Source organism: Sciurus carolinensis, chromosome 14, assembly GCF_902686445.1.
Source record: "Sciurus carolinensis chromosome 14, mSciCar1.2, whole genome shotgun sequence".
Lineage (NCBI taxonomy): Eukaryota > Metazoa > Chordata > Mammalia > Rodentia > Sciuridae > Sciurus > Sciurus carolinensis.
In genome coordinates, this window is record NC_062226.1 from 56,087,791 (window position 1) to 56,100,195 (window position 12,405).

A 12,405-nucleotide genomic window follows, 5' to 3' on the forward strand; every position below is an offset into this window, starting at 1 on the left:
CAGGCTTTGCGGGACGGCGTGGGAGCCGGCGCAAGGCCCCTCGCCCACGGCCGCTGCGCACGCCCAGCCCCGCGCCCTGGGCACCGAGAGCCGGCGCCAGGGCCGGACAAGGCTGCCGGGGGTGGTCAGGGCCGAGGCCAGCTAGCGCGAGCCCCTAGGCGGCCCCGCAAGTGCTGACTGTGGCACGGTACCCCTGCCCAGGGTGTCTGCGGCTCTCTGGGCCGCTCGCGCGCAGAGGCGAATTCGGTCTTTAGAGGAGCTTTGGGGGAACTGAGCTCTTAAAAAACAGTCAGTGAACTTGGGCGAGGGGACTCCAGCACGAGTCTGTGTGGGCGCCGCTGGACTCTGCTGCAGGCAGTGGGCGGGCGACGAAGCGAGTCCGATGTTGTGGTCCGGGGACCCATTCTTTTGCTTTATTTGGGACCTAAAATACTGGTCCATAGTGACCCGCACTTGGGACTTCTAGTGACCATGCCACAAAGGCGCTCTTTACGTTGGCATGAGTTTAGTTGGTTGTGGTGAATGTTAAGGACTTTTAGGACGTGTTCATTTTGTGGAGACCTGTTCATCTGACGATATTTGGGCGTAGTTCGTAAGGCATAAAGTAATGCTTGAAAAGTAAGGTCATTTTAATTTTTTTTACTTTGAAAATTATCCTAAGGCTTTAGGAACAATGTTATGCAATAAAGCACTCACTGGCTTTATACTTTTTTTTTTTTTTAAACACAATTTATATCACTTTCAACCAGTCGGTTAAATGAAAAAGCGACGAGATCGAACAGGCTTACCTGGGCGCAGTTTTCATCGTTGCCTAGCGAACTAAGCAACTGATAAAGTAACCAAATAGCTTTGCCCGGAATTGTTACTTGAAGCAATATTTTAAACCTTTAAAGGTATAGGACAATTTACTTTTAGGAGTATTTGTCACGATTGGTAACTGATAACTATTATCTTTGACAGTGGCATAAAAACTAAACAGTTAAAGAAGTGTTGGCTAGATTTGAGTGTGCAAAAACAATTTTAAAACATCCAAAACCACGATGAAGCATTTTAAAAATGGACAAATAATTAAGATTTCAATTGTATGACAATTAGAAGCCATTGTGATTCAAAAGGACTGAGGCATTCATAAATTGTGAATGAAGATGAAAACAATGATAAGGCTTATTCAGTGATTGGATACAGTCCTGTAGCTTTTTGGCTGACACATTTTTTATTGTTTATATTTTGTTTGGCATCTGAGTATGATTAACTTAGATATGGCTATTTTAAGCAAGTAAAGGTGCACTTTAATTTAACAAAACTGGAAAAATGGGTTGTTGAGTTATTTGTATTTTAAAAGCTATCAATGATAGTAGCCAACAAATATGATGAAACTGTTTCAGGTATAATGAATTACCCTTAGTTGTAAAAGTTACCTTTAATAGTACACATCAGGAATTTTTCCCTCTTTCTGGTAAACTATATCCATTTGTATTATTTTTACATTGGAATAAAATATAACAAATTGAGGTAAGCTTTTCACTTACAAAGTTCTGCAGCACATTCTCACCTGAATAATTGTTTTCTGTATTTATATTTCTGATATTGGCTTTTTTTTTCTTTTGGAAACACTCCTAGTGATTATATTGCATCTTTAGTCTCCCCTAAATATGTATAGAAAAGTGACTAGTTTTATCTCAATTTCCTAAGTTAAAAATAATATTGCAGCATCCTGACATATGGAGTGTTCAGAGCATATACAGCATAATCATTCAGCTATCACATTAGTATTCAAGGATATACACTTAACACTAATTCATGATGACTAATATTCTCTACTATTTTAACAATATAAATATGAGTTGATGTATTAAAACTGAGGATTTAGGGTCTATACTAGAGAAGGAATTTTAGGTTTAGAATTCTCATTTAACCAAAATCAGTGTGACTGTATAGGTAGTGTAAGGTATTGCAAAGTGAGGACACATTAACAATGTTACTTTTGTATCAGATCTATGACTTAGTTTTGTGTTGCAAAGAGCCTTATAGCTGTATCACAACATGTTTTAGGAAGTGCAAATACAAAATAAAGTAACATTCTTAATTTGTTGAAAACTTCCAAAAGTATCTCAGTTGCAATAAAGTAGGTTTTAGAAAAAACTTAATTTAAAAGGAGTGATCATTAAAGTTTTTGATATGTAGCAAAATGGTATGTGTAGTGTCAGTACATCAGTATAAGTCAGCATTTATACAGCAGTATAAATCAGATATAAAAGAAAAATGAAGAATTATCATATGATTAATATTTACTTTTTCCATTTATAAACTCTCAATACTATAACTTTCAATGGGCATAATGCAATTGAGTATTTTTTTCTTTCATTGTCATTCCAATTCTTTAGGTACTTTTTTTGCATGATTTATTGTTGTACAATGATAACGCTTCAAGAACACCTAGTATTTGCTCTTTCACCACTATTTTGGTCTAATTTTCCACCCTTTCATGGAAACCATTGTTTCTATGAAGAAAAATAAATATGCCTAGTCAAATTAGATTGTTCATATTTGAAATTTGTAACTTGGCTACTTATCAATTTAGTTTAACTAAAGGAAGTTTTATAAGAGAAAGGATTACTAAATGTCAATGATTTTTAGTAAAAATTCTGAAAGGGCAAACTTGTAAATTCCCTTAGACTAGAACCTTTAGATTTTAATCATTTACAGGTGTTGATTTTTTGAAAAATAATTTTTATAATTATTTAATGTTTTATAACTCATTAGGACATACAAATACCTTAATGCTTTCTCCTCTTTTTTGGATGAGGACAGTTACTCTGCACCGTGTTCATGTCACTTACAAAAATCATTAAGAATATATTGCTACTCAGGATTAGAAAACAGTCACACTTGGGAGATGACATTTAGACATGCTAATGCAAAAATGTATGTAACATATAGCAAATCTCCACTTAAAATTATTTTTGGGGGGGTTAGGTCTCCTTATCAAATAAGTGATTCACTTAAAAGGAATCCATGCAATAGTGCTGCCCTGAAAGATATTAATAAGGCAATTTGGTGGCCTGAGAAAGTTTTCTACTCGTACTTACCAGTAAAGAAAAATGTACATTTAAAAACATTATTGGGCATAACTGACAGCAAACACAATGCAACCTGAAAAACAATGTTTTGTGTGCATTGCTAAGAGTTTCCAAATTCAACGTTCAGATTTGCATTTTGGTTGTTTAAAATAAATTGTTAAAATTTTGAGATTTATTACACGATAGATGATGTTTATGGTCAAATACTGCAACTCAAACATATTATTGATGTCTTTATAAGAAAATGAAATGTCACTGAACATAGTACTTAAGGACATAGTACTTAAGTGATACCGAATTGCTTAATATCTGTTAAGAAAATATTACATTTTAAGAAGCATGGCAAGGGTAAAATGAGTGAAACAAAGCTCCCCCATGCACTCTTTGCATTCCCAAATGTTTAGTTTATGAGTACATATATGCATGTTTTTTAGTCATATCAATAAATCATAGTAAAAGTCAGATCATAGGAAGTGAGTTCCAAAGCACATTTAAGCTCATATTTCCTTGAGCAGGCTTTCCTTTTGCATATATTTTGAAGGTGGATAAACAAAGTTTTTGTAGTTACAGTGAAAGCTAAAAGCATGGCATCAGAAAGTGTATGAAGATAGGGAGGTCTTATCATGGGCTGTGGTTGCTGTGAGCAGGGCTGCCTTCCCACACAAAGAACAGATTGTGGTTTAACTCTTTCCATGGCCTAGTTTAATGTGCTCACATAGTAACCGAATTGTTCAAATCTCCGCTGGAAACTGCTGATCGGTTTAATGATTTCCTCTGTGGCATTGGGTTATGCCTCATGCTGTGATGTGATCATCTGCATTCTGTATTGTTATAAAATTTTGGTTCATACTTATTCTGCCGTAGGAATGTTGTACAGCAATATGTTGGAACACTTGATAACTACATTATTGATTGAATGGGACATACACCTCTTCTTTTGAAGTGCAAGCAACTAACACCTTGCAGTCTTCAGCATTAAAGCTCTGAATTTTGGCTTAAAATGCATTTGTAGCTATGTGGAATTTAGGGGTACATCTTTGTTGGAGTGTCATTAGTTCACTTTTATCATCTTACTTAGTGGAATTAGCCATCCCGCTGCTTAAATAGAATTCATTCCATATACTTCAGGGTGACTTACATGAGTATGTAAATTTTAACTTGGGATACAATCAATCAGAGAAAGTTGTTCTGTGGTTGGGATGGCAGTGTTGTCAATGTGATCAGAAAAATGGTCACAGTGAAAGTTCTCCTTTGCTTCAGATCTTGGCTTATTGCATACATACAGTGTGCACGCACAGGACGCTATGTTCTTTCTCTGAACAGTAACAGACCTAAGCTTATAAGATAGGTTCTACCTAGGTCAGGAAGTAATGAAACACTGACTGTATTTGAAACTTGAAATAACTGTAGGTAGAGACAATTTGCCAAACCTCACTGATCCCTCCCTTAAAAAAGGCTTGGAGGAAACAGGCAGGAATTTACTTAAAGGTAAATCACTGAAATCAAAAGATGGGTACATTTGAGGATTCACAAGCAACACATATGTGCACCCGAATCCCGTCCGGTAATTCATCTTCATGGCAAATGAATTGTATGGATTCCACAAAAGAAGTAACTGACCAGCCGTGCACTCCTGGTGTCCCCTGCCACAGCATGCAGAGACACAAAGAATGTAAAGTTGGTGCCAAGTTGCCATTTTTCATTGTTCACCTCAGATTGATTTTTAAGGGGTTTAGAATAATTGCCATACTCATGTGATCAGTTAACAAATTAACTGACTCTGTGGGACTTTATGTTCTATAGGAAAGCTACCGAAAGAACACTCGTGTAATTTTTGTTTTCAACTTTAAAAACTTCTGTTTAAAAAATGCAGGAGTGTGTGTCTGTGAGAGAGCATGAGAGAGTGAGAGAATGTGTGTTGTGTGTTGGGAGCTGGTGTTGGTGTTGCGGGGAGATAATGCACTGCTCAAAGTATGGAAACCTTCTGTTCAGGACACTGATACGACAGGCTGTGTCCTTTGCCCACTTTCCCTCACTGTATACCGGTTTCTCTAGTTACCACTCTTGGAATGGTGCTGTTTCAGTGTTGGAATGTTGGACGTTTGATAAGAAAATGGATCAAGTTTAATGGCGCATGCTCTTTGTGCCACCAGCAGCCTCTTGCTGAGAGCATGCTCCAAAAGCGGGAACTGTGTGGCATTACACTGAGCATCTATATGCTTTGTGTTTCTGTGCCACAGAGAAGAGAAATGAACTGTGGCATCGCTCCTGCCTTCTGAACAGCTCTGCTCCGATTAAAAAAAATTTCACTGTGTTCTTTGTAAAATGGTACTGCATAGTGTTAGTTGGTCAATCAAATATTTAAATATTAAATTAGGTGCCAAGCACCTTGGTTGCATATGTTTTAAAGAATGTAGAATGCATGGCATTGGGGTGGGAATGAGGGGGATGGGGCCAGAGTGGAAATACAAAATAAAAGCTTATTTTCTTTGTAGGAGGTAGAATCAACTTGTGAATTTTGGTGGAGAGGGGGTAGCTTGGCATTCTTTATTCTCTTCTTGTCCTGCTATTTTGATCATTTTAAACAAGAAAAGAATGCTATTTTCATGTATAACTTTTTGTGCTGAATTGGGAATGCATTGTGGTCTTATTTTTTGAGCATTTAAAATTAAACTGACTACGCACCTCTTCTTTCTTCCCTGTCTTCTACAGGATGAATTTCACCCATTCATCGAGGCACTTCTTCCACATGTCCGTGCAATCGCCTATACTTGGTTCAACCTGCAGGCTCGAAAACGCAAGTACTTTAAAAAGCATGAGAAGCGAATGTCAAAGGATGAAGAAAGAGCAGTCAAAGATGAGCTTCTCAGTGAAAAGCCTGAAATCAAACAGAAGTGGGCATCCAGGCTCCTGGCCAAACTACGCAAAGATATCCGCCAGGAGTACCGAGAGGACTTTGTGCTCACCGTGACTGGCAAGAAGCACCCGTGCTGTGTCTTATCCAATCCTGACCAGAAGGGTAAGATTAGGAGAATCGACTGCCTGCGACAGGCAGACAAAGTCTGGCGTCTGGATCTAGTCATGGTGATCCTGTTCAAAGGCATCCCTTTGGAAAGTACCGATGGAGAGCGGCTCATGAAATCCCCACATTGCACAAACCCAGCACTTTGTGTCCAGCCACATCATATCACAGTATCAGTTAAGGAGCTTGATTTGTTTTTGGCATACTACGTGCAGGAGCAAGGTAGGAGCAGATCGTTCTTTCTTCTAGCATGGCAAACACTGTCCACAAACCTCGCTTACGGAATATCTGGCTTGGGTTAGATGGTCCTCAAGGCCCCTAGATCTCCTCTGCCCTCTCTGGGTACAGTGGTGTGCTCTCTTCCACTCACATGTCCACTGCCATGTGCAAGTCATGTAAATAGACACGGAACTTTCATACCTGCATAGGCTTGGGTATTTAAAGAAACACCACAAACACATGCGTTTTTTACACATGAGCACACACAGAGTAGTCCACGACATATAGTTTGTTACACTTCACTCTCTGTGCTAGCCTGTATTCCTTGTATCTAGTCATCTTTTCTCAATTTGAAAATGTACCTTTATTTATGAATAGTGAAACCGTTCTTTAGTAATCTTTGTATTAGCCTCATAACTAACGAGGTTAGTGAACTTTGTTCAGGAATCTAGTGTTATTGGAACCAAAAATAGAATTAACATTTACTGTTATAAAATGCTCAAGATAGCCACTATCAAAGCGTAATCTTACGTAGACCTAGATTTATTTGATTTTAATACTTCTATCAACACCTACTTTTGAATTGTGCAATATTCGCTATAGATGTAATGGAAAAATAGTTTTTGTTTAAAAGTTTTATAATATTTTCCCAGAGTGACTTGGGAACACTTTATATTGTTAGTTTACTTGAATGTGAATTCATAAAACTTTGCCAGGAGAAAAGTTGCCGCTATCCTTAAGGAACATTATAGGACAAAAACAGAAAGTGGACTGGTTACACTGGTTTAAAGTAAATCTCCAAAAAGAATGCAGAAACTGCATACCATACCTGTGTTTTTAGAAACTTGATAAGGAGAGTTATAAATGTTGCCCGAACAATTCCAAATAGGTGATATTGTTTCTGAGTATTTTTGGGGTTAATGACATATGTTTCCTTATTATTTTTACTTTTTAAAAGACATTTTCCTTAAGTAGGTGAGAATTTCTTTTACTCAAATCAGTGTCAAGATATAGATGTCTTTGCGTTAACAACAGTCTGTCCGTAGTAAAATGTCATTTAAAAAAGCAGCATACCAAAAGTGGCCTGAAGTTTGAGCTGCCACAGATGGTGGGTCATTTCCGAACTTGACCTGGTGGGAGGGAAAATGGCCTGTAGATAGCCAGGTGGCAGACAGTTATATGATGGTGTTATATAAATGTGGGATTTATTAAATTGCTGTGTCCTTTATTATCATCCTAAAAAGTAAAATATAAAATTACTCTTTTGACTCAGAAATCTAGGTATTTACTAAGTGCTTTTTGTCTTGATATTTCCTTGATATAGTTTTCAAAATATGTTTAGATGTCATTTAAAAATTTTTAGTCTGACTTTAAATAATGGCATTGGAATCACTCATTTGGAAATATTATGTTTTCTTTAAAAATAAAGTATTGCATTTACTCTTTCCATGCATTTAAGAACTAAAGTCTGAATAATGATCCTTTGAGGAAAATATATTTTCATCCTGTGTGTCCTAAAATAAAAGCTCATTAACACATGACACTTAATTTGATTGACAGATGTCTAGGAGGTGACATTTTAAGGTGGGCTGTATATATGTGTTGAATTGACTATAAATGTGTTGTAACTATGTTGTGAAAATTAAGGCTGGAAGTAAAGTTTTAAAAAGTGGGTCATGTAACTTTTTAATATATAGAGAGAAGATTTGCAAACACCTCACTGCTGCTCACATTTTAACTTGCTTGAAGGCTAGTCCTTGAGGTGTGCATGCATGCATATTTACTCCTGGGGCAAGCAGCCAACTCTCTGAGTTTAGATGAACTGATAATAAAGAAGTATCCTTTGGATTTGTGAAGATAGATTGAAAAAAATATGCATAAATGCCTTCTGCATTGTACCATTGGTCGTGATATTTATAAAGTTTTAAACAACTCTTGGAGACCATATTTTCAGATAAAATGTTGATTTTGTTGTTGTTCCAGCATCCTCTCTTGTAAGAACCTTTTATCATCTTACACTGTGTATCTAATAATGTGTATCCTCTGCTACCTGCCCCTGCATGATTTCCTCTTAACATCTGGTGGATCTTTCTTTGAAAAAGTCACATCAGTGTGCTTTTGTGTTTTCTTTTTTTCAAAATTTATATCTTTTTCTTTATCAAGTGTAGGTTAATTATGTCATTTTACAGTGCAGTTGATTAAAGAAGGCAGGTTTTAAAAGTAAGTCTGTAGTCAATCAGAGAGCTACATATATCATGACTTTTTACTTCTCCACTAAGTATATGAAAACCTAAGTCTGTTTTATAAATAGGTGACAAAGTATAAGAAGAAAAACATGAAAGAAAAATCAGAGAGGAAAAATGCAATGTTTGCAACAGAATGAACAGCAAAATTACCTTACTCCCCTTTTCTCTCTCTCCACTACTAAACGACTAGGAGAAAAACATGAGAAAGAACAGAGAGAATGCCAAAGATGGTTGCCACTGCCACCAGGATTGGCATCAGACCCTCTTTGTTTAGCTCAGGATGCCTGTGATTTGTTAGTTGGCATCCGCATTGCAGTGTGGAGTGATGTTACAATATATTGACAATTTCCAGATCTAGAAATGTCAATAGTCCTCTTGGTTATTTATACAAGATCATATTCTGCATCTCTTCTGGAAGATGAAATAAAGACCAATGTATAATAAAGTTCCATTGTTGACCAATTTCCCATGCTTTTCTTTCTTCCTCTTTCTCTTTTGGTTCAACCCACACTTTTTTTGTCCTTCTTCATGCCCAGTAGCCTCATCTTTTCTGAAATGTGGAGTTACTAGAGCTTTGACACAAGCTATAATCTACATCTGCATCTGATATGGTTTTGGGGAAAATTTATAAATTTCAAAACCATTTCTGATGTATAGTTTAATAGGCTTTTGCATCACTGGGCAGTATTTTCTTTAAAGCTCAATGTCTTTGTTATTCAGCTTCTTCTATGCATATAGTCCGGTTGACCCGCAATTCTCAGTCCATTTTACTATTTCTTTACATTAGTAAAGGGTCATGTTTAATATAGTTGTTTATAAAATTACATGCCCCCCACTTTACCTAAAATGTACACATCACCTGGGAATAACTGCGTTTAAATCCATAAAATCATTTGATGTTATTGATTCAGAGGGCTGCGCTTCGGCTGTTTCGTTGCTACAAGAACCGCCATTTTGTTTGTGAAGTGCCAGGCGAGGGGGAAAAAAAAGGCAGACACTGTGTTTGATGCCAATAATGGTTGCCAGTGGCACCGAGGTTGGCATCAGACCCTCTTTGTCTAGTTGCTGAATGCCTTTGATTCGTTGGTTGGCATCCGCATTGCAGTGGGCACACTGGAAAGTTTTTGACAATCCCTGAATGAAAGCTGCTTGCTTGTTTGCTGCAGCAAACCTTAGCTAATATAAAACCCTTCCTTTTTTCTTTAGGTTTTTTTTAAAAAAGATTGTGACAGATTAAAGGAAAAATAGCTAAAGTATTCTCCATTTTCCTCAAGATATTAGAGATGTCCAATGATTCCTGGGCAGGTGGTACCTATTTCCCCATATTGTCTTTGTTATTGCATTCATGAAAGCAAAGCAAAACAAAACAAAACAAAAACCAGGCAATCCTTGCACAACATAAGTGTCCTGTAAGATGCAGGGTACACTATGGCAAGTATATGGATGATATGCTGAACTTGGTAGAGTGTGATGCATCCATTATGACTGACTGTTGCTTTTCAATCATATCACTGCTTATTTCTTATGCAATTTCTAATTTCCTCAATTTCCACACTTTCAAATTTTACAGAAACATGTTGAGAGGACCTTACCTTTCTCTCTGTTTGATAATGTATAACAGTGTGAATGTGGAAAAAAAAAAAGAAAAAGAAAAAGAAAAACTTAATGAGGTAACCTACACGTTAAGGTCTGGTATAAATCAATCATTCCTGTATTTCTCAATTAGGAATCAAAATGTGGCCAAATTCTCAGTGTACGATTCTGCATACCTGGACAAACAACCAAAAGGCCAAAATAATTTTGGTTGAAGTTTCCTAGATAGTTAACATTAATATTGCTTTCCAGTTAACCACCATTATCTCGTTAATTAATAAGAAGGATTAGCAGTTCTACCCAAAGGGCTGCACAGAAGGAAGTCTGGCCTATGGGAGGCCTTGAGTCGCCAGACTGTGTCCTGTCTGAAGAGAGAAGAGGCGGGGGTGGTGGTGGGGGCGACTGGGCTTTCTCTGAGGCAGGGGAGGGTTTTGAAGCAGAGGTCACAACACACCAAGAGGTTTAAAGATCTCAAGAGATAGTAACTGTTGTCATGAATTTAACAGATTAGAGTTTAAACCAAGTCAGCTAAGTGATTTTTGGACTGTACTTTGCACTCTTATTAAACATGTTTTGGAGAGCTACACAGAGTTCGGCAACCTTATTGCTATCATGAACAAGTAGTTTCCTTTAGCCTTGTTGAACCCTTAAAATTGCTATCCATCATTGGCAACTTTTGTTTTATTGTTAAATGTTATAATAATTGAGGTATATATTGAAGTTGTGAAAAATGTGGCTTGTTTACAGGGGAAATTGTAATTATTGTTTTTGAAATAGAACCCTTCCTGGTTGTCACATGTCATTAGTGAGGAAGCAAACGCTAAGAATTATTTTTCTCCTTCAGTTACTGGGTTTCAGAATTCCTTTTTTTTTCTTGGTAGCAATTATTTCTCTATGAAAAGCTTAAGTAGATAATTGTTTGCAAGTTGACAGCGCATTTTAACATTTTAATAAATTTCACTTCATTTGCAGGTATTTCCCATTAAGGGGAAAAATAAGCTTTCATAACTTGTTAAAAGGAGGCTGCTCTGCAGGATGATTTGGTGTGCTTGCACTGTGAAATGCTCAGAGAGCATGAAGTTTGTGTGTAGGAGAAATACTTGGTATGCGTGTTTGATTTAGGGGAACCCTGTTAAGTTCTCCCATCTAGCACCCTGTCCTTGAGTGAACTCATGAACTCTAGTGCACATTTGTTTGCATTTTTGCTTATACACAATTCACAAGATAAAGAAGGGCTCTTATTGGCACGTCTTGCTCCTTGGCTTAATGAGGCCTTTGTAGGAACATATATTGTGAGATAAGATACTTAGCAATTTTCTCACTGATAAGAAGAAAAGAGAATGTAAGGGGCCAGAAGTTCACTGTCTCTGTCATGATGACCCTGCCACAGGATAGCTTTGCCAGTCAACTCAAGAGTTAAACTCTGAGGCCCTGGTTGCCAGCTGGGAAAGCTTGGCATCTGTGTTCTGATATGGCAAACTAAGCTCTTGCATTGCTGCTAATATGATCTCACTTTTCAAAGGGAAGTGGAGGGGTGGGGGAGGGAAAGAGAGCACGAGTGAGTTCATTTGTTACAATAACTATGATTTTTAAATATTTAAAACAATAGTGTACTACTTTGTGGAGGTATCGAAGGTTGATAAGGTATCCTACTGATAGTATTGGGCATCTTTCTTCAACTTATGCCCTCCCCTCATATACACAACACTACACATTTTGAAATAAAAATATTTATCTAGATTTTGTGTGTTTGGATTTGCAAATGTAGTATGCTTTGTCTCTTATGTGGTAAAATAACTAAATAGCTCCATATGTGTGAGAACCAAAATCATGTTCTTTGTTCAGGAATAATGGTAATCTTGGGAAACTGAGCATTGCAATGACTGAGGTGATGGTTGGGTCTCCCAAAGGGTGACTCCCTGTTAGACACAGTCAGAGTGTGTGTGTCTGGAGACTTAGAGTTGGGCAGGAGCTCTTTACAGAGGCCAACTATTGCCACTGATTTAGTTATTAAGTTTCTGTTTTCTAGACTGGTATATAACAAACACATCCAAACAGAAGTAATATAGATTTGTAAAAGACTTAACTAGAATTTTAAAAATTATTTAGTTGTTTTTCCCTAAATTTGGAGTTTAGGAGGAAGTTGCCAAAAGGAAATTAAAGTTCTAATCCTCCATTAACTTTTTCCTTTTGAACTTGGCTCTAATATGAAATGACAACCCAAGATATTCAATGTAGTGAGGTC

The 12,405-nt window shown here is 37.2% G+C and overlaps 1 protein-coding gene across 7 annotated transcripts in view; it reads left to right on the plus strand.

Moving 5' to 3' along the window:
- Nfib (nuclear factor I B) overlaps nt 1–12,405 on the plus strand; it is a 214,947-nt gene that overhangs the window by 1,312 nt on the left and 201,230 nt on the right. For 6 of the 7 annotated variants that reach the window (XM_047524578.1, XM_047524579.1, XM_047524581.1 and 3 more), the window contains exon 2: nt 5,793–6,324. In XM_047524578.1, coding sequence (XP_047380534.1) covers nt 5,793–6,324 — 532 coding nt within the window. Of the gene's footprint in view, nt 1–5,386; nt 5,409–5,792; nt 6,325–12,405 lie in introns of those variants that run through there. The other variant, XM_047524580.1, reaches the window with a different exon arrangement.